The 20,760-nt window shown below is 49.2% G+C and overlaps 11 protein-coding genes across 11 annotated transcripts; 6 read left to right on the forward strand and 5 right to left on the reverse strand.

Moving 5' to 3' along the window:
- Positions 1-1,780: 1,780 nt before the first annotated feature.
- On the forward strand, positions 1,781-2,068 carry N7446_001805 (uncharacterized protein; the record flags this gene model as incomplete). The annotated part of the gene is made up of 1 exon (XM_058510554.1): positions 1,781-2,068. One exon carries the CDS (start codon positions 1,781-1,783, stop codon positions 2,066-2,068), a length of 288 nt encoding a protein of 95 aa, XP_058376090.1.
- A 4-nt stretch (positions 2,069-2,072) lies between these two features.
- On the reverse strand, positions 2,073-2,815 carry N7446_001806 (ubiquitin carboxyl-terminal hydrolase; the record flags this gene model as incomplete). The annotated part of the gene is made up of 2 exons (XM_058510555.1): positions 2,073-2,419; positions 2,485-2,815. The coding sequence occupies 2 exons, from the start codon at positions 2,813-2,815 to the stop codon at positions 2,073-2,075; spliced, it is 678 nt and encodes a 225-aa protein (XP_058376091.1).
- Positions 2,816-3,371: 556 nt separating this feature from the next.
- N7446_001807 (translation initiation factor eIF2B subunit alpha) lies at positions 3,372-4,482 on the reverse strand (the record flags this gene model as incomplete). The annotated part of the gene is made up of 2 exons (XM_058510556.1): positions 3,372-4,380; positions 4,433-4,482. The coding sequence occupies 2 exons, from the start codon at positions 4,480-4,482 to the stop codon at positions 3,372-3,374; spliced, it is 1,059 nt and encodes a 352-aa protein (XP_058376092.1).
- Positions 4,483-4,689: 207 nt separating this feature from the next.
- On the forward strand, positions 4,690-6,266 carry nuf2 (kinetochore-associated Ndc80 complex subunit NUF2; the record flags this gene model as incomplete). Its single annotated transcript, XM_058510557.1, has 4 exons — positions 4,690-4,809; positions 4,859-5,119; positions 5,186-6,100; positions 6,153-6,266. 4 exons carry the CDS (start codon positions 4,690-4,692, stop codon positions 6,264-6,266), a joined length of 1,410 nt encoding a protein of 469 aa, XP_058376093.1.
- Positions 6,267-6,402: 136 nt separating this feature from the next.
- Positions 6,403-7,044, reverse strand: N7446_001809 (uncharacterized protein; the record flags this gene model as incomplete). Its single annotated transcript, XM_058510558.1, has 1 exon — positions 6,403-7,044. One exon carries the CDS (start codon positions 7,042-7,044, stop codon positions 6,403-6,405), a length of 642 nt encoding a protein of 213 aa, XP_058376094.1.
- Positions 7,045-7,241: 197 nt separating this feature from the next.
- N7446_001810 (AP-3 complex subunit beta) lies at positions 7,242-9,972 on the forward strand (the record flags this gene model as incomplete). Its single annotated transcript, XM_058510559.1, has 3 exons — positions 7,242-7,361; positions 7,428-7,585; positions 7,645-9,972. Exons 1-3 carry the CDS (start codon positions 7,322-7,324, stop codon positions 9,970-9,972), a joined length of 2,526 nt encoding a protein of 841 aa, XP_058376095.1. The 5' UTR covers positions 7,242-7,321.
- A 1,354-nt stretch (positions 9,973-11,326) lies between these two features.
- N7446_001811 (uncharacterized protein) lies at positions 11,327-12,955 on the reverse strand (the record flags this gene model as incomplete). The annotated part of the gene is made up of 2 exons (XM_058510560.1): positions 11,327-11,717; positions 11,769-12,955. The coding sequence occupies 2 exons, from the start codon at positions 12,953-12,955 to the stop codon at positions 11,327-11,329; spliced, it is 1,578 nt and encodes a 525-aa protein (XP_058376096.1).
- A 557-nt stretch (positions 12,956-13,512) lies between these two features.
- N7446_001812 (metal-dependent hydrolase family protein) lies at positions 13,513-14,814 on the forward strand (the record flags this gene model as incomplete). The annotated part of the gene is made up of 1 exon (XM_058510561.1): positions 13,513-14,814. The coding sequence occupies one exon, from the start codon at positions 13,513-13,515 to the stop codon at positions 14,812-14,814; it is 1,302 nt and encodes a 433-aa protein (XP_058376097.1).
- Positions 14,815-15,513: 699 nt separating this feature from the next.
- On the forward strand, positions 15,514-16,645 carry N7446_001813 (serine/threonine-protein phosphatase; the record flags this gene model as incomplete). Its single annotated transcript, XM_058510562.1, has 3 exons — positions 15,514-15,529; positions 15,594-15,827; positions 15,933-16,645. 3 exons carry the CDS (start codon positions 15,514-15,516, stop codon positions 16,643-16,645), a joined length of 963 nt encoding a protein of 320 aa, XP_058376098.1.
- Positions 16,646-16,965: 320 nt separating this feature from the next.
- Positions 16,966-17,732, reverse strand: N7446_001814 (rho GDP-dissociation inhibitor; the record flags this gene model as incomplete). The annotated part of the gene is made up of 3 exons (XM_058510563.1): positions 16,966-17,096; positions 17,163-17,534; positions 17,639-17,732. The coding sequence occupies 3 exons, from the start codon at positions 17,730-17,732 to the stop codon at positions 16,966-16,968; spliced, it is 597 nt and encodes a 198-aa protein (XP_058376099.1).
- Positions 17,733-18,637: 905 nt separating this feature from the next.
- N7446_001815 (KilA-N domain-containing protein) lies at positions 18,638-20,487 on the forward strand (the record flags this gene model as incomplete). Its single annotated transcript, XM_058510564.1, has 5 exons — positions 18,638-18,915; positions 19,027-19,235; positions 19,292-19,454; positions 19,510-20,410; positions 20,463-20,487. Exons 1-5 carry the CDS (start codon positions 18,855-18,857, stop codon positions 20,485-20,487), a joined length of 1,359 nt encoding a protein of 452 aa, XP_058376100.1. The 5' UTR covers positions 18,638-18,854.
- Between the last annotated feature and the right edge of the window lie 273 nt (positions 20,488-20,760).

The raw sequence follows: 20,760 nt of genomic DNA on the forward strand, positions 1-20,760 counted from the left end.
AACAACTTTACAAAAAGGGCTTTCCTAAATGGATCCCATTTTTTGACGAACGGTAACCCCCTACATTTGTCTAACCCTAACTAGTAAAGCGCCGTAATTGTATTTCACTAAGCATTATTAGCTCAAAATGAATGAAGTTCTTACCACCGCTAATACACCGAGGACTAGCGGTGTTACGATCATCTTAATAGCCTATTCTACGGCCTTGGCGTTGAAGGCGATAAGTTCTACCTCTTAGGACGGGAATGCCTAGTCTAATCGGCCTAGGAAGCGTAAAATAGCTTTATATTCATCTGATTCTATACAATTATTTCTTCACTTTTGATATAACTCTTTTAAAAACCTTCGATATGAGAGGGCTATCTAGCCGCTATATAGGCTAATTCCTCTACTTCTATAGAGTTTTCAAAATGCAGAGGGTTAGGACTCTCGGAAAATTATAGGTAAGGTAGGAATGCTAAGGAATTCATACATTTTGCATGAGCAGTGAAATACACTTACGACGCCTTACTAGTTAGGGTTAGGAAAGTACAGAGAGGTCCATTCGTCAAAAAAGTAGGGTCCATTTAGGAATCCCCTGCAAAAATTTAGTCTTCTTGGTCACCCTTAACGGCCCGTAACGAACCTTGGATACATAAATTAGTTGTGCTTTATCTAATCAGGATGAACAAAGTCGATAATGTAGCTTGATAAATACCGTTATTTACTACTATTTCATCTCTGTTCTAAAAAATAATATATTTTCCCTTTGAATGTGCTAACCTTAGATAGTTAGAACCCAATATAAAAAGGGAAACCCTAATATCTTCTCAACTCGCTTCGATCGATCATGCGCCAGACCCTAATTGGCGGAAACCGCTCAACACCAGTCTTCGTGCCCAAACACTTATCAGATGATCTATGACTTGGGCAGGGAATTCCACTACGTTACCCAAAGGTAGAACCTTCAGCACCCGGGATCTGGTGGAGAATAATAAGTGAAAGATCGTCCCAACCCCGCATCTCTGCAGTCCGATAATCCGACACGCACTCTAAATGGACGGAAGACATACCACTTCGTCCTCGTATTGGATGGAACAACCCGGAAGAGAACGTGGGAAGCACAAAAAAAAAAAATACAAAATTCGAATCTAGAATGTCAAGTGTCGGTCAGGTCAGGTTAAAATGATCTGATATCATGGGATGCGAAGGAGAATCGTATTATTCTTCTTTATTTCATTGTATTTTCTATCCGTTTCTTCCCTTGCGTGTTCATAGATTATCTGACATTACTTGATATCTTACAACCTCAAGGGCTTTGTCTATATTTGAGCATCAGTCGGAATCACTTCCTTGTCGTCTGACTCTTCGAGCCCTGTCTCATCACACACTACGCAACGCTGGTCCCCATACATCATCACTACAACCTACTAGCCTTCACCGAATTTTTTAAGCTGGGATAATCTTACTCCCATGGCTGCTTTGTGGATATTCGTCGCTCTTGGCTACTTGCTGTTGTATGCCTTTGCCGCGATGCAAGCGCAGGAATGGCGTGTTCTCGTCACAAACCGAATTACAACTTGATCATGTTGACAACATATCATGTGTGGCTTTACGGAATGTCCCTGGCTGGAGTTTGCAACTAGGATGTCAAGACTTGTGTAATCGATAGCGGCAATGACTACTTCAGAGGTTACCTAGTAGCAACCGCCTTTCTACCGCGCCAAGCACTGTCACCTTCTGTGTTGACCAGGATGTTGGCGCTCTCGCATTTCGACTTGCGACCTAAATGAAGCCAAAAATGGCTTCGCTCTCCCGTTACCCGGCCAGATCGCTCGAAAGAGACCAATGGTTTCTTGCCTCATATCACCCAGCCACGGCATCATACATGGCTACCCTGGTATCAGAAGTGAAAAACGCTAAGGACATCGACTTTCTCGCACCTTGCAGCTTTTATGCCAAGATCACAATTTCGAGAGCGAACCTTGACTTCCTCCACCTGATGGGAGTGGGTATCAATATCAAGGACAACGAAGGATGGACGACACGCCGTATTCCAGCGTCACAAGAATATGCAAATCGTCAGTGATGTACTAGCTAGAATTGACCAGAGCTAGGAGGCTAAAGCTTCCCTCGGGACAGCTATCCATATACATTTTCAGAACATCACACCCCTTCTTTGAAAGAATGTCCTCATCATCTGCCAGGTTGAATCGATATATTGGCCCCGCTCTATCTCCATCCAACTCGTAGAGACAACCCGAACGCCTTACTAGACATATGTAGTGATACTTGACTTCATCTTCGGCAGCTGGAGGCTCTGTAGAGCCACTTAATGCCGCTTTGTGATAGATGGTCTCTAATTCCGGCGAATTCTGTAGATACCGCGCGTGGTTGACTGCTGGTTCCTTCATGAAACCGTCCATGAAAGAGCCTAAGTCTGAATAGAGATTGTAGTTGATGTTATTTATTACATCCCACGAGGATTAAATCGGGGTATCTTACCAATTTCCTTAGTGGCTAAAATGTTACAAATACAATGTAATATAGCGTAAAGACCGCAGGCATTGTTGATATTTTGCTGTAGCCAGAGTATGTCTCCCTTAGGAATGCTGTATTCGACTGTTTGCTCTGTGTATGCTGGACAGTCTGGGAGAATAAGGACCAACGCTTCAATAGGATTCTGGGTTTCGGAACGGATGATATGCAATTGGTCTGCATCAAGGGACCAGATATCTATGAATTTGAATGACTTTGGAACGCCCAAATCGTGCATTAGACTTGTGAAGATTGCAGGGTCGGATTCTAGAGGAATGAAGTGTTTTTCATATTCCATTGTGAAATGAAAGCTACATATCACTGGGAGTTGTCACTTCTTACTCTTCAAAATGGAAACAAGTGGGGTAGTTGATACACCCCGCCCTCACGTCATAACAAGCCCTAGTCTATAATAAACGGGTTGGGAGAAACCTGGGCTGGAGATACTAAGTAGGCCAGTGAGGTTATACTGTTTACATGTACTAAATGAGCACCAGAAAAGATGGAAAAGTCTGGGAAGCAAAGTAAATCACTAGGTATCCATGTTGCGGCGTTAGATCATGGAGAAAAAGAGGCGTGTTATTTAGTGTGCTCTGCAGCTTATGCCTCCTGCAGCTTATGGCTTGTATAGCATGTGGCCAGTCTCTGGCCAAATTCCACGCTTGGGACATACGCCTTCGAATAGGAGAGTCCCCTATCTTATTCAAAAAGAGGCTTCCGCGTGGGACCACCTAAAACCAGGTCTGAACAGGCGCCACATCAAGTCGTTCTCCATAATGTCATCTATCTGAAACTCTGCCAAACGGCATCAGAGGCGGATACAGGTAATCACGTAACATTGGCTTGCTTTTTCTTCAGAACCAAATCTTGATCAATTCTTCGCTGACAGCACTGGGTGTCAAGACACCGCTGTCCGTGATCAGCGCCGAGATCAAATGAGGCGGAGTGAAATCAACCGAGGCAGAGAGAGGCAATTCGATGGTCCGGTCCTCATTCTTAGTCGCCTCCGAAGAGTGTTGTGTGCTCTCTGCAATGTCCTCCTCGGACTTGAAGTCGAGCACGTGCTGCACGATCGGTAGGTCGTACTGGCCGAGAGGATACAAACGAACGAACTTGTGGCTCTCTGCCACCACATAGAAAGGCTTGCCAATGGCCTTGGCCAGGAGACCAATCTGGTAGGTTCCCATACGAGACACGATACCGCCATTCTCCACCACGCCCTCAGCACCGACAATGACCATGTCGGCCTTGCCGAGTGAATATGCAACTGCCGACTCGGGGATTGTCGAGACCGGGACGCCCTTCTCTCTCAGAGCGCGCACTGTCTTCATGCCCTCAGGCTCTTCAGATGAATCGCCAGAAGTTGTGGCAGTCGACGACAGGACGTAGATAACACGGAACCGCACAGCGGAAGGACCACCTTCTTCATCAGCTGCTTTTTGCAACAGCGCCGAGACGGCTCGGGAACCGCCATTTGTGAGGATAGTGCTGCCGTCGCGAATGAAGCCTCGCCCAAAGTCTGCGATCTTGTATCGGCTTTCCTTTGCGCGGCGAATGAATAGTCGTCCATTCGAGAGAAGATGTGTGCGGATGGCCTTGAAGTCGCCAGCTGGGCCTAGCTGCCCAGGTCGTTGTAATGTGGTGATCAAATATCTTTGGAAAAGGTCGGTTCCGGCGGAGAGACCGATGGGGTTCGGAATAGATTTCTTCAGGTGGGCGGTTGATTTTTCCAACAGATCTAGGGTTTCTGATATCGTTGATGAGGCGGATTGTGTGAGGAGAAGAACCAAAGCTTCAATGGCTGCGATAGGCATGGTGAGGTCGGGATCGGAGCGTAGAAGCTCATTGTAGGTTGCGACAATGCTAAGAGGAATGGTGAGTTTATGGAGCCTCCGGAGGACCGTAGATTGCTTACTCGAATGGTTTGGCACTGGCCGCAGCCGCGCCGTCTGTGGTAGTCGCCATTTTGCTTGAACAGGTAGAGGATGCGAATAATGAGAGCGACATGAAAGAAAGAGTCATGAATATGTTGTTTGTCCTGTTTGCTTCTGCCCCTCCAGCCCGGCACTAACCTCAATTGGGCGGTGAGGCTTCTCTAAGTAAACAACCCGAATCACAACACTTGCCTACCCCGTTGATAAACCCCTTGCCTTTTCAGGGTTCTAAGTAATTATGTCGCGAAACTCGATGGCGGCTGGCTACAATAACCGCATGAGCCAGCAACTCCACGGTAACCAGCACCATGGCCGAGGCCGCAAGAAGGAGGATGAAAACGACGCCCTCATGCGCCTGGTGAGTTTGAGCTTTTCTATTCACCGCGCCTCATGCTAATTACAGATAGCCCGATAAAGAAATTGCAGGATGTATCAACGACATCGGTATCCCGTTCACCCTCGCCGACCTGGCCAAACCGAATGCGCAGCAAATCCAGATGGTGTTCGAGTGGTTCGCAGAGCTTCTCATGAACACGACCCGGGAGACAGTGGAGCCCGCCATGCATGCAGCTGCAGAAGACCTCTGCGGCGACTACCCTGATATCGTTCCCAATGACACTCGCAATCTTATGGGGTTCTTTATTATGCTACGGAAGCTATTGGCGGAGGTAATTGCATGACCTTGATCGCGAAATCCAGAGGATGCATAAGCTGACCCATATGAACTCAAACAGTGCGGTGTCAACGACTTTACCTTCACAGATCTGACGAAACCGACGCATGAGCGACTCGTCAAGATCTTCTCATACTTGATCAACTTTGTTCGGTTCCGCGAATCGCAAACACCCGTCATTGACGAGCACTTCAACAAGACGGAAAAGACGAAATCGCGCATCGATGAACTTCTCGCAGAAAATCAGGAAATGGAACTACGACTTAACGAGATGCGACAAGACCTTCAATCTAACGAGGCGCATGTGCGTGAAAAGGTTTCCAGAAACGATGAGCTTAAGGCACGACTGTTGGAATTGGGCCGGGAGCAGTCGCGGGTTGCAGAGACACTCGACCGTGTCAAGACAGATCGGGCTCGGCGGCAACAACAATTGGAAGAAAAGACCGAAAGGACTGTCCGCACTCGACAAGAAGCAGAGAAATTGCGACCTTACGTCCTGGAGTCTCCCGCTACCCTCCAGTCGTCACTGGCTGAGCTATCTGAGCATCTGATGCGTGAGAAGGCTTCAATTGATGCGATGGAAAGGCGTGCTCGAGCACTCCAGACCTCGTCAGACACATTCACTGTGGTTTCCAACGACGTACAGGGTTGTGTCAAACTGTTAGATGACATCTCAGTGGAATTACAGAAAGAGGACGAGGAAGAAAATCGCGCGGCCAGAACCACAGAAGCTATCTCAGACAGGGGCAACAGTGTCCGTGAAGTCGAACAGACGGAGAAACTATTGCAACGTCAACTGGCTCGTTGGGTCGAGCGCATTGAGGCACTTCAGAAGAACGCACAGGAGAAAGCAGAAATTGCGCAGGCACGCATGGAAGAGCTTCGTAATGTACAGAAGCAGCTTCGTGAAGAGCGTGCAGAGAAGCAACGCGACATGGAGCGGAGGCGTATCCGCATTGAGCAGACAGAGAAGAAGGTACAGTTGAGCTTTTATCATCGGGAATATGCAATTACTAACACTCGTTCAGATGCTCGACCTGAAGGAAAACATTGAGAGCGAGATCCAAGGGGCCCACGATCAGTACCTGAAGCTGGAGTCACATATCAAGCTCTACATGACAGAGATGGAGAAATCTCTATAAGATATCGGCTTTCATTTGCGTACGCAACAGGAGTTCAGCGGTCGGCTCTAGGATACCCGGGCAGTTCAGATTCATTATAAGGAGTTTCTTTATGGTACAATATCATGTCTGATTTCAGCAATGAAACCTCTCTGGTTCAGTATTCCTGGTCGAACTCGAACCAGCGCGAAGCAACCCGCTTCACGGTAACACCCCGACCACTCATAGTGCTTTCATCGCCTCGCATCCGAACGGATCCATTCAACAAAGGGGCATTCATATCCCATAGCTTCCTTCCCCAGTCGGCACTTGTAGGATCTAGAGCATTTGCACACTCGTAGAGTTGGAGGTCTAGCTCGGCCCTGGAGGCAGCCTCGACAGCCGCGGCAAGTGTTCTCGAGAGCCCTTGTGCCGAGAACTCCGAAGTCGTAACATGCAAAGCCACCATGTTCAGGACAGCAAGAAGTTGTCGGTCACTGGAACTCTGTGTATCCTGAATATCCATCCCGTCAGCAGCAGTCAGAACTGCGAGGTATGCCCGAAGACTTTCAAGGGTCGGACAGAACGCCAGCCTGATTTTGCTGGATCTTGCAAGCAATCCAATGGTTTTTGTAAGTAGATCATGGCTCGCTGCCGCATCTGGCTCTGCGCGTTGAAAACGAATGGCCGCCGTCAACTGCACAAGGAACTCGGCCTTGGTCGCGCAGACAATCAAATGCGCGTTTGAGTTGGTCTCGAGGAGTTGCTGGAGCAGATCGGGCACGAAGTCGCAATGAGCGATCGTTGGGGTTGACCTCATTGTTTCAGATGTGCTGTTGCCCTATTTATATCGCCCCTCCGATGTCATCGAGTCGATATTGGTCATATTATCCCCAGCGCATGATGCGTTAACTGTAACAAGCCATGTGGTAGATAAATTATCGAGGATGGAGTGGTGCAGTGGAAAGTTGCAGATCAAGGCGGGCAACCATCATCCTTCACTTCCGCGGAGCAGCTCCGCCTCTCCTCCCCTCACCTCCCCCAACTCCGGCTGATTCACCCCACGCCCTTGGACTGGGCCCTCAGAAACTGGAAAGATGGAAACAATTTCCAGGATATCCTCGATGCTGGAGACAGGTACGTCGGGTTGTGTAGGGCGCCATTTTGACTGTAACTGACCGTGAGACGTCACTGTGTGCACAGCCCGAGAGCTCACTTTAGAGGCTGCCCAGTCCGCTGCTATTAATCGAAGCTCGAAACCAGATTACTCGTCACGAACTTACAGCGTTGCTCATATTAAGAAGCTGCTTGACAGTCGCCATGAGCGGGAAGTGCTGGATGGAATGCGGAGGGTCATCTCGGTATGGGGATTCTGAAGTACCGTATGAATCGCAATGGCTAACTTAATTCACTGCAACAGTTGATGTACCGCTCCGAGCCCTCCCTCACGTTCTTTTCTGCGGTTGTCAAAAATGTGGCCAGCGCCAACCTTGAAGTCAAGAAATTGGTCTACATCTATTTGGTCCATCATGCGGAGGCTGAACCGGATTTGGCACTGCTCTCTATCAACGCGATTCAGAAATCTCTGACCGATTCCAATCCTCAGGTCCGGACTATGGCGCTTCGTACTATGTCTGGCATCCGAGTTCCAGTAATCAGCCAGATCGTATCATTGGCTATCAAGAGAGGATGCGGAGATATGAGTCCACATGTGCGCAAGGCGGCTGCTTTGGCTATCCCCAAGTGCTATCGTTTAGACCCCAACACTCTGCCGCAGTTGATGGGTTATCTTTCGACACTTCTGGGCGATTCCCAGTACTTTGTGGTTGGTCCCGCAGTTGCCGCATTCTTGGATTTGTGCCCGGACGAGATCGACTTGATTCACAAAAACTACCGCAGCCTGGTCAAAAAGTTGGTTGATATGGACGAGTGGGGTCAGCTTGCGACTCTGCGCTTGTTGACTTTCTATGCGCGGAAGTGTTTCCCTCGTCGAACTCAAATGGTTAAGCCCTCAGCGCCTGAGGCTTTCTATGATGACGAGGAACAGCAGGACAACCAGAATGACGGTGAGGAGTATGAAGTACCGGTGATGGATCCCGATCTTGAACTTCTATTGCGGACCTGTAAGAATCTTCTTCAGAGCCGAAACTCTGCCGTCATTGTCAGTGTTGTCCGCTGTTTCCTTCACCTTGCTCCCTCGGAATATCTTGAGTCAGCTATTGGTCCTCTTGTGGCCCTTCTACGGAGCCCGCAGGACATGCAACTCATCGCTCTATACAACATTGTTGCCGTTGCTTTGAGAAATCCTAGGCCTTTCGCGCGATACACTGCCCACTTCCTTGTTCATGCAAATGACCCACCCCACATCTGGCATCTCAAATTGGAAGTGTTGACCATTCTGTTCCCGCATTGTGGGAAACACTGGAAAGGTGTCATTATCAGCGAACTGGAGCATTTCTCGAAGGGTACGGACCCTGACCTGGTGCGAGAGAGTGTACGGGCCATTGGGCGCTGTGCACAAGGAGACACGAGCACATCAGGCATGTGTTTGCGGATCTTGCTCAGCCAGATCTCTAGTTTGGATGGAAACCTTGTGTCAGAGTCGTTGACTGTCATTCGCCACTTGATCCAACAAGATCCAGCCTCACATAAAAACACAGTTCTTCAGCTTGTTAAGCACCTCGGTTCAACAACTCATCCAGATGCACGAGCCACCATTGTTTGGCTAGTTGGGGAGTTCGCTGGTGTTGACCCAGCAAACAACATTGCATCTGACGTCCTCCGCGTCCTCGTCAAAGGATTCGCAGATGAGACTGAAATGGTTAAGCAGCAAATTGTTCTCCTCGGCGCCAAAGTGTATCTTCATCATCTCCTGCAAAACCCACCAAAAGAACAGCCCGAACAACCTCTATCTTCCACAGTGCCCGAAAAATCCGCTACCCAGCAGGAGTTTCAAAATGAGTGGAATGATAATGGCACTGAAGGGCCGCAAGATGCTGACCAACCAGAAGAAGAAGAGCACACAGAAAAGGCCGATGAACCAGAAGCAAAGGAGGAAGAAGAAGACCGCATCACCCTGCTGTGGCGCTATATCCTTCTTCTCGCACGCTATGACACATCGTACGACCTCCGCGATCGAGCCCGTCTCTACAAAAGTCTTTTAGAAACACCCTCCTCTACCCAATTAGCCAACCTCCTTCTCCTGGCACCAAAGCCAGTTCCCCACGCCCCAAGCCCATCCGAAACCCGAAAGGACTTGCTCATCGGCTCTGCCACGCTAGTAGTCGGGAACGATGCTGGCTACCATGGTCTTCGCGGCTACACAAACCTACCAGACTGGGTTGAGCTAGGCCAAGAACCAGACCCAAGTCTCCGCGTTGAAGATGTAAAGCCAGATACATCCGCCACCCATGCTTCTCTTACCGCCGGTGCCCGTCTTGATAAGGCCCTAAAAGAGCACCAGAGCACTTCTACCTCGGCCCGGAACAGGAACGGTGTACCTGTGCCTGCTGACCCCGCTGGGAAAAAGACACTGGACCAGTGGCTACAAGAAGAGTCCGAGGAAGAAACCGAGACGGAATCTGAGACGGACTCGGAGGGTGAGACGGATTCTGAGGATGAGGAGTCCGGCTCAGAGGAGGAGTCTAACGAGGATGAGGATGAAGAAGATGATGATGATGATTCCGAAGAAGAAACGGACTCTGAAAGCGAGGCTATTCATAAAGAATCTCGGCAGTTGCTTGGATGATCTATGCCAATCTAGGATATGTTTAGATTCTAGTTCGGCCAGGTCAAGGAGATCATATAGAACATCGGGTATATTGAATGAGAGCTATGGGATAATAGCCAGCACAGGAAGTTGAAAGATGTGCACTATGATGTAAGAAGATGATTTGAAGCACGTATAGACACTAGAAAAATCAATTGCTTGGCCTTGTTACAAAAAGGCATGTACTTCGGGCTAAAAATCTAATTTATAAGGGATCAGGGACCAGTCTTAGCTCATTAATCTATACGATATTGTATAAGTATGAAGATAAACGCTCGAATGTCTACTACTTCAAGTAGAGGTGCTTGTTATAATGTTCTACTCGTTCAGATCGCCATAGGTAAAGCCGATACCAGAGCATCACCACTGACTTCATTATGAGGAATCCAACCCCGAAATTGAGACGTTTTCTCTGCTAGGATAGCAAGTTCCTTATAGCCAGTGCTTTAACATTTATCTTTCATCTCAAGAGCCTGCGCCCTGCTTTGCTCCTCGAATTCGCCCGGGCTATCATGGAGTCAGTGACTGTTCAAAAACAGGAAGAGACAAAAGATGTCAGTAGCATATAATTTGAATGAAGTTGTTGAGATCTATCATCTCGTACCAGGTGAGCTCCACCTGTGGACGCTGATCTTCACTATAGCTGCATGTCAAGGATTAGATCTCAGTTCGAAATGGAAAAGCTACCCCTGGAACGTCTCTAGAGTTGATGCTCATATATTTCGCTGATAACTCGATGGATTGCACCAATTTCCTATGAAATGGAAATCAGCAAAGAGTGCACTGGAAGGATTGAGACTGGCTCGTATCTTATAACCAGACATCAGTCAATGGTAATTGAGAATAGTGCCGATTGTTGTATAGGCTAGCCATTGGATAGTGGACAACCACATCTAGAACAAGTCCATATCCTGCAGTATACACTACAAAGAATATTAATAATCCTTCACATCTCGAGCAGACTTGGGAAACCGGCACGACTTTGTTGAGCAAAAGTTTCGCTGTCTGGTAAGATGAGAAGAGATAGGCCCAGACTTGGAGTCAAGGAAGCCTTAAACTATTTTACATAAATCTAAGACAATTTGACAAGCTTCAAATTATGATACCTGTCAGGGGCCATTACTACATAGCCCGGGGGAATCAATTCCTGATGGGAGGTATATATCACCATCTACAAAATTAACAGTTTCTCAGTAAGAAACGATCGTATGCCAATGAGTAATTTTCGCTGCTCCTCTTAATTCAATAGAGCACTGGAGTGACAAAGTGTGACAAGACAATTGGTAGTGAAGACCTCTGATGATAACTGTGTGAATTTCGGAGATGGGATTTATCACAAAGTTCCATCCTTAAGTGGTAGTCGTTCGGGTGCCCACTTCTTGAAATCCCTGCAAGGCAAGTCTGATTCAAACATAGCGTCGACCTCAAGTATTGTACGGTCTTTCATCTCGGGGATAATCAACCAGGTAACAACGAACGTGAGCAAACACAAGCCAGCGTAGACGAAACCAGTCTTGCCCTTGAGATCACCTGCATCTGTGTTGTAAATATAAGGAAGAACGAGATTGAAAACAACATTTGACAGCATGTAGCATAGAACACCAATTCCCTGGGTTTTTGCGCGGAGACGGAGGGATGATGCTTCTCCTGAGACTGCATATGAAGCAGGCCATGCTCCAAGTCCACAGACTACTACCACGGCCATCATACAGGCAGCAGTATACCTATTGGATACATGAGTTAGAGTTGATAGTATGACTGGATGGAAAACATACCAAATGACAATGTTGCCAGACCAGCAACCAGCAATTCCCATACTCAGCCAGATGACAGTGGTGACAGCCAAAGTGCTCAACATCAAGCGACGTCTTCCAACGCGACTCATAAGCCAGACACCAATCGCGTTCGCGATAAGACCCAGAACAATGCCCAAGATGAGCACAATGAGACTGAGGCTTGATCCCATTCCAACGACTTGCATAAAATAACTGGCACTGGCCAACAGAGGCACTCCGAAGAAACTGGGGACAACAAAAGCGAAAGCCACAATCATCGTCCGGCGCAGGTTCGTCCCTTTAAAACAATCGACATAAGCCAACTCCTGCGACATTTGCACTTCGTGCATAATAGACAAACGCATCTGGGCGAGAAGGCGAGAGACGTCAACTTTATCAGTATGAAACCACGCCAATGCGCGGTGAGCAGCGTCATATTTCCCCTTCCTGATCAAATATGACGGACTCTCCGGCAGGATGCAAACAAACATGAAGGGCAAGATAGTAGTAATCCATTGCGTCCCAAAAGGAATAAGATAGGCCGCCGCCGATACCTTCTTCTCACAACCATATATGACGGCCGCACCCAGCAGTTCTCCGAGTAGCATGAAAGTCGGCGACAGCGCCATCGCCGAGCCTCGCAAGCTGGTTGGTACAGTCTCAGAGAGGTAAGTCTGAGCACCAGCCATGGCACCACCAACTCCCCACCCCTGCACCGTCCTACCGACGAGGAAGGCACCGCGACGAGAGTTCATTTCGCTGGGCAGGTTGGAGCAGAAGGCGATGGCAATGCCGGCTGCGCAGACTACGCAGCTTAGTGCTAGTGACCAACGACGGCCGATGCGATCCTGAAACCACCCGGCATTAACGGCACCGACCATTGACCCGACGGGTCCAATGGCGCTCCATACTGATAGCCACGTTGCTGGGATGATGTATGAGCCATTGTATAATTCGCCGAATTCTTGTTTGAAATATGGAACTGCAGTGATGGTGCCGAGGATTACGGTATCATAGCCGGTCAGGAGGAATGCTAGTGCAAGGCCGAATGCACACGCGACAATCTTGGGGTAGAGACGGACTGCTTGGAGCAGAGGTATGTTATCTGAGGAATATTCGTCGGTAGCGGGAATATTGATATGGGTTTGCTCCATCTCCTGGCCCCAGTCAGGTTCCGGGTGAGTCATTGTGAGCTGGGATATCTTTCAGGGGAGAGTGAAGACACAGACAGGAGTCTACATACTTATACTGATTCGGGCTACTTTGGACAAATCAGATTTTCCAGAGATAGGACCTCAGAATTTTAGGCCAATTCAGCGGAAGGCATACGTAACTCCCAGCCAATATCAATGCACAGAGTATGCCCCATTCTATCTCGGTTTGCCGTCTGCTGTCAAAAACGCGGGGGATAAAGTCCCCAGAACGCCAAGCATCGGTTAGGGAGCCTCACTGCCGAAGCCACCAATCGCCTTTCGTCCCTCGTGGATCTCGCTACTTTTTACTGGTTACATCGGCTAGACGGGATCCACTTTAAGTGTATAAACATCTTTGTTTTGACGAGATTAGTGCTGGTCGGAATCGAAATACCCTGCACTGGCTTATCTACAAAACCGGACTGCCTGCCGCAGAGGTCCGTCACTTGCTTTTTCTTGCAGTCCTACCTGATATCCTGGATGCTTGATCCATCAGCATTGTTGTCATTCTCCAACAACTCTCAACGCATACAACGCGGTATACTACACAAATGGACATCTCTCGAGTTATCAAACCATGGAAACTCCATCCTCAGCGGACATTGGTCTTTGTGAATGCAACGATAATCGATCCTTCTCAGGGCGAGCTGATCCACAATGCCACAGTCCGGATCTCAGATGGGAAGATCACCCAGATCGTCACCGATGGCTCAATTACAGCGACAGAAGATGTTCCAGGAGATAATGTCATTGATCTGACTGGAAAGTACCTATGCCCCGGCTTGATCGACTGCCACGTTCATATCGCAGTGGTCCCAGGCGAAGCCGATCTCCGTGCCTACAAAGACATGACCGAGCGCATCAGTCTTCTCCGACAGCCACTCGTCCTCAAATCCATGCTAGAACGTGGCTTTACCTCAATCCGAGACTGCGGGGGCGCAAGTCTAGCAATCAAGGAAGCTGTTGAGGATAGAGTCTTCCCCGGACCTCGTCTCTTCATCGCTGGATATGCCCTCTCCCAGACTGGCGGGCATGGTGATATGCGTGGCCCTCACGATGCCCAGCTTTGCTGCGGAGGCTCGCTGTCTGGAATTAGCAGGATCGTCGATGGCCCTGCGGAGTGCTATAAATATGCCCGTGCGGAATTGCGCCAGGGAGCAGACTTTATCAAGATTATGGGAGGTGGAGGTGTTGCAAGTCCCACGGACCGCATAGAGCATGTCCAGTTTTCAGATGAGGAGATCAAGGCTATTGTCACTGTCGCGCGCAACGCTGGCACCTATGTCACGAGTCACAGCTATACACCGCAGGCAATTCAACAGGCTATCAAGCTTGGAGTCCGCGGCATTGAGCATGGAAACCTCATTGATCTTGAAACTGCAAATATGATGGCTGAGATGGACGTGTTCCTAACACCTACGCTTATTGCACATGTCATGTCCAAGCAGTTGAATTTCTTACCTCCTGATGGTGCTGCTAAGAACGACGAGGTTCTTGAGAAGGGGCTTAAGGCGATGAAGATAGCGGTTGAGGCTGGTGTGACTGTTTGCTTTGGTAGTGATCTTCTTGGTCCGATGCATTTTGCTCAGAGTAAGGAGTTCTCGGTCCGCAGTAAGGTCTTGAGCCCTTTACAAATTCTGCGCAGTGCTACTGTCAATGCTGCTCGTTTGATTATGCAGGAGGATCGACTTGGTCAGATTCGGGAGGGATTTGCTGCTGATTTGTTGATTTTGAATGAGAATCCGTTGGAGGATATTACTGTTTTGGATAGAGTGGAGGAGCACATGATGGGTGTGATTAAGGATGGCAGAGTCTCTACTTCGCGGTGGGAGGCTCTCAGGGTGGATGATTGAGTTTGCGGTACAAATGTAAATTTCGGGCTCCTATACTTCTTGTATCTAATTCAGATATTCGACCTTTTTGCTGGCGATATTATTTCCGGACTGAAATGTGAAAGCTGTTGGTATTGTGGCTAAACATAAATTATTCACAGCACAACCGGGATTGAGTCGGAAACATTAAGATGAGCAGAGATGTGTTGCAAATGATCATTCAAGTGACCTAAACAATTGGGTTATCAATTTGATCTATAGAGAACCGAGAAACAAGGACATCGTCACTGAGAAACGAACTATTAACTTATGTTAGGACTGATGCATGGATATTCAACGTTAAAAGCCAGACAAACATCACGTGCAAAGGCGGTGTAGCCATAACGAGCGGTCCAGTGTCCGAGCTCATCCCGCAGTTCGTGATGTAGTGCCTGGATCTTCAACAGCACTCTTCCCTTACTGGAACGAGCATCGGCTTTACAGTCAGGATGCCCGCAAACCTTACATAGCCATCACTTTCACTTTCATCGCCTCTCTCGTTTCCTCCCAACGTACCATATCTCACCCTCCTTTGGATTGGCTGTGATTTACCCGACTACATTGTTTGACGCACCAGGGCCAGGCTCAGGATACTCTCCTTTACTGTGATTTGGAATCTCCCGCACGGAGAAAGCAGCGTCGTTCTTTGGTGCTGACGACATTGTACCTACAACCCTCACAATGCCCGGGTTACCAAGTATGTCAATGACCCCGAGTTTTCGAGTTAGCGCTGGATTCGTGTACTGATCTGTTGGTTGCAGCTAGTGTCGATCTCGACGAGTGTATCGCCCGCCTGTACCGGAAAGAACTGCTAGCCGAATCGGTAATCGAAGCTATATGCCTCAAAGCCAAGGAACTGTTGATGAAGGAGAGCAATGTGGTCCACATCGCTGCTCCAGTCACCGTGGTCGGTGATATCCATGGCCAATTCTTCGACATGATCGAGATTTTCAAGATTGGAGGATTCTGCCCGAATACAAACTACCTCTTCCTTGGTTAGTTCAACCTGAGACTGGGGCTGGAATTGGAAAGAGCCTTTGGGCGGAACCTCTTGGCCCGCACTTCTTGGCATGGGTCATTGCTAATACGAAGCTATACAGGCGATTATGTCGACCGCGGCCTGTTCAGTGTGGAGACGATTTCACTCTTGGTGTGCCTAAAACTACGATATCCCTCTCGAGTCCACCTCATCCGCGGTAATCACGAGTCTCGCGGAGTCACCCAATCTTATGGGTTTTATACCGAATGTGCACGCAAGTACGGCAACGCCAACGTCTGGCACTACTTCACCGACATGTTCGACTTCTTGACACTGAGTGTCGTGATTAATGACGAGATCTTCTGTGTACATGGCGGTCTTTCTCCCTCCATTCACTCCATCGATCAAATCAAGATCATAGACCGATTCCGCGAGATTCCACACGAAGGCCCGATGGCCGATCTCGTCTGGTCGGATCCAGATACAGAGCGTGATGAGTTTTCGCTCTCCCCCCGTGGTGCTGGATACACCTTCGGTGCACAAGTTGTCCGGAAGTTCCTGGAGGTCAATAGCATGTCGCATATCCTACGGGCACACCAGCTTTGCCAGGAAGGTTACCAGGTTCTTTATGATGACAAATTGAGTACGGTCTGGAGTGCTCCCAACTACTGCTACCGTTGCGGGAATCTAGCGAGTGTACTTGAAGTGAGTGACACAGGAGAGCGCTTTTTCAATATATTCGACGCCGCGCCTGAGAACGATGTTCATCGGAATGAACAGCAGGCCCAGCAGACCAAGGACGGTCCGAGTCCAATTGTTGACTACTTTCTGTGATACCCATTGGTTTATGTTAATGTTTTGTTTGACCATACGATTTCTTTTTTTACATTTTCATTTTCCCACTGGCACTAGACAGGAGTTCTGGATAAAGTTGTGCATTCACCAACAGCGAGTTTTGTTTGCTATTTGGCATCTGGACTGAACATATATCACACCGAGGACCTCAGCATGGCGCATAAAACGATAGAACCGGGTACAAAGCATCGGGCCCGGCAAGAGCAACTCTAACAAAGTTTTGTCAAAGAAAGAAGATCAACGCTTTGGAAACAAACAAGCCGCTCAAGAATTCAAGATAGCTCTCTCTCAACCCACATTTACCAGTCCTTGGCAATGTCAAAGGACCACTCGAACTGCAAGTGAGTGTGGGCATCGTCGTCAATGAACTTGGAGACAGCGTTGTAGTGTCCACGGGCAATCATGCCTGAGGGGGCCTCCTCCTCGTTGACTGCAAGATAGAATCAGCAATGGTCCAAACCGAAAAACTCCACAGATGAGATAATAATCCACTTACACTCCTTCTCGTAAACGGGCTTGGTGGTGGTGCTGGGCGCGTAGCTACCCAACATCTCCTCATCCTTGCTAACTCGAATACCCTTCCGCTTAACAACCTGCAGGTACTTGAGACCGCTCAGGACCTCATGGTGAACCTGGAAAGTAACCTTGATGTGGAACTTGGCGCCCTCCTTGATGGTGAAAGGCTTGTCCTTGAGGCTGTCGACCGAGCCGGGGGTGGAGAGATCGATCACGACGTCGGGACGGTCTTCGACTTTCAGAGCCAGGGACTTGATGATGCACTTGCGGGGGTCATTGGCCTCGTGAATGGGATCGCCGCCGTTGAGACCGAGCGAGGCCTTCCAGCGGTTCAGGGCCTCATCGTCCTTGTCTATTGCGGGGGAAGAATGGGGTGTTTAGTTGGGGAAGGTTCAGGACAGAGTATGGATGTAGCATAGTCAATGCTAATGCGAGCTACTAGAGGGGATCACTCACCAAGCTGGTTGTATTCGTCGATGGTCTTCTTCTCGCCGACCTTGAAACCCTCAGTCTGGGTGGCGGCGAGATCGTCCTCGTGGTTGTCGACCATTGTTTACAGAAGGCGGGGCACGGAACCAAGGTATTGTAGTCCGGGGAAGAGATATGAAAGAGTCCGAGATGAACGGACGAAGAACAAAGAGGGATTTAAGGAAAAGGGGAAAGGATGAGAGAGATAGATTTCAGAGAAGGGAACTAGAGACAAAGCGTCTCCTCTTTGGATGTCTGGTGGGGGTGGAAAGGCGGTGGGAGAGGGGCGAGGCTATTCGGATTTCGATGCAGATTGCAGATGCGCCGTTAGTCCTGCACGGTTATATTGACATTGGGTCTGCTCTACTTGATGCAGGCTATCTACTGATCTTGATTTCCTGGTGGAATTGTCATGTCTTGCAGTTTGCAGTTAACTTGAGACGATCTAGGCCTCGGTTTTGGGTATCCAGTGGGGTTCAGGAGTATCTGCCCACGTTGTCTTAATATGCAACATGTATATGCATTTGGAGCCCGGTAGATTGGACCGAGACACTTCTGCAGGTTCGGCATGAAAAGGTCAGACTTTGTTAGTCTAGCTTTGCCGTAAAATGGTATATCCTCGATATCAATATCGAGTAATCACTCTGGTCTCAGTCTCAGATACGAGGATGTACGCGTCGACGCCTTGTTTCAGATAACGCCATTCAGTGGGTTGTATAAATTCGAAGACCAAAGACTGTCCTAACCTGGGAATTGGCGACAGTGATAAGAAGTAAGTGTCTACTTCGACAAACAAAAGAAAGGAATGCCACGTCACGGGGTCAAATAACCAATAGATTACTGCTGGGGAGAGCAAATACCGTATAATTGAGAGATTGGCCAACCACAACCCCCAAATACCCCACCTGACCGGCACCACACCGGACCTTACCGGAACGAGTCAAGCCCCAGAACGGACGCAACGCCCGTCGCGACTTCTCTCCTCTCCCCTGATTGTCTCGCTTTATCTCGGGTCTCTTTTTTTCCGTTATCAATTGGCTTCTTTTTTCTCTTTTTTGCGCGCTTCTCTTTGAATTTTAACCGAATCGGACAATACGGGTTCTAATTCTCGCTTGACGCGCCTGCTACGTGGCCGCCGTTGGCGCATCTTTCCCTCTTTCTCTCAGCCACGAGATCTTCATCTTCCATCTCCCCATATCCCACCATGTCGCGAACTTTGCCGAAGAAGTTTAACCCGCTCATCCTCACGGAGGTGGCTCCTTCTTGTAAGTTCCAGTCTGGCGCGTGGTCGCGCGATCGCGCATGCGCTTCGGCTGCTCACCTAGTGTTCCCTCGAGGCTGACCGAGACATCATCGCTAATCGCTTTAAATGTTAGATGAGGAGCTACTCGCGCGCCGCCGTCTGGGAAAAACACACCTCTCTGTGAGGCCTGCCCAGATCGGTACCTCAAATGCCACTAAGCCTGAGAACCTGGGCGTTTTCGAATACGCTCACCTGCGCGCTCCTCTGCCCAAGGACTTGAAGGGCTCGGAGATTTTCCCATCCCACACCTCTCAGCAGCATCCTGAGACGTACTTCCTAATGGTGAGCGCATCTTCATCGACTTGAGACGTGAATGCCGCTAACTGGCCTGATTACAGCGTCGCAGCAAGGATGGGTTCGTCAGCGCAACTGGAATGTTCAAGATCGCATTCCCGTGGGCCAAGGCCGATGAGGAGAAGGTTGAGCGCGACTATCTGAAGGCCCGGGAGTACACCAGCGAGGAGGAAGTCGCTGGCAACGTGTGGATCTCTCCCACGTTTGGTAGGTTATCCCAGGTTGCCCTATCGACCACACAAGTTCTGACTTAATTACCCAGCCCTTGAGCTATCCAAGGAATACAAGATGTACGATTGGGTACGCGCTCTCTTGGACCCCACCGATATCGTCCAGAGCCCCTCCAGTGCAAAGAAGCAGATCACTCCCCCGCCCAAGTTCGAGATCCCAGAAGACGAGCCGGAAATGCCTCAGCGCCGTCGCGGCCGCTCCGCCTCTCCCAGCAAGCAGTCCCCTCGCAAGTCCCGCACAACTCGCGTTGGAAAGGATGTCATGGGCACCCCGTCTACAAATGCTGCCAACGCTAGCCTCCACTCCGCACTGGAAATTACAGCCGGTGGTATGGACACTGAAACGGTTCCTGAGCTGGCACCTGTGCGAGGCGAGACACAAGTGAAGTCCACCGGATCCCCAGAGAAGAAGTCAAGGAGCCGGAAGACCAAGAGTGCTTCCACCGCAGAGCCTGAGGAAGACGTCAAGGAGGAGACAAACGAAGAGACCAAGGAAGAGAAGAAGGAAAAGAAGAAGGCCGAAAAGAAGACCGAAAAGAAGATCGAGAAGAAGAACGAGGTGAAGGACAAGGAAGAGAAGGCGGTTCCTTCAGTGGAAGTTGGTTCCCCAGAAGATGTCAAGGTCTCCCAGACCACTGTCTCTCTTGATATGCCCGTCAGCCTCCCTGAAGTCCCGTCCGCTGCTGAAACGGAAGCAATGATCGCCCAGGCCAAGGGCATGGTCGAAGACGCCGTCAAGGCCCAGGCCGGCGGTGCCACCGAGTCGGAATCCGTTAAGGTGACCAAGAAGCGCAAGCCCGAGGAAGACGATGAGGAGACCTCAGCCGAGTCCACCCAGCGGGCCAAGAAAGCCAAGGTGCTTGAGAACAAGCTCCGAGAGGAGCGGGTCCGCAACCGCTCCATCTTTGGTGTTTCCGTGGCCTTTGCTCTTGCGTAAGTCAACCTAGTCCTCGGGAAAACAAGTCGATACTAACCTGATGTACAGTGCGTCAATTCCCTACTTCCTTTGAGAAAAATCTGTGTTTTCCCCTCCACCAGTCTGATCGAAACCTCCATCCCCATCCACTCTACTCTGTCGCATGCGACCTTCAAACCTTCCCAATTCCTTTCTTACCCAATTCCTCTTGACATTACGATAAATATATTCCTCGCCGGCGACCTTCAGTGTACTGTACCCGTCATTTGACACTTTTCTCTAATATCTTGCCTCTCTGCCCCTGCTCTCTTCAAGACTTGGTTATGGGACAGTCCCTAAGCACATCCATTTACCTTCCCATCCCCTG

Source organism: Penicillium canescens (assembly GCF_028828765.1).
Source record: "Penicillium canescens strain IBT 15451 chromosome Unknown utg000002l_segment0_segment0, whole genome shotgun sequence".
Classification (NCBI taxonomy): Eukaryota; Fungi; Ascomycota; class Eurotiomycetes; order Eurotiales; family Aspergillaceae; genus Penicillium; species Penicillium canescens.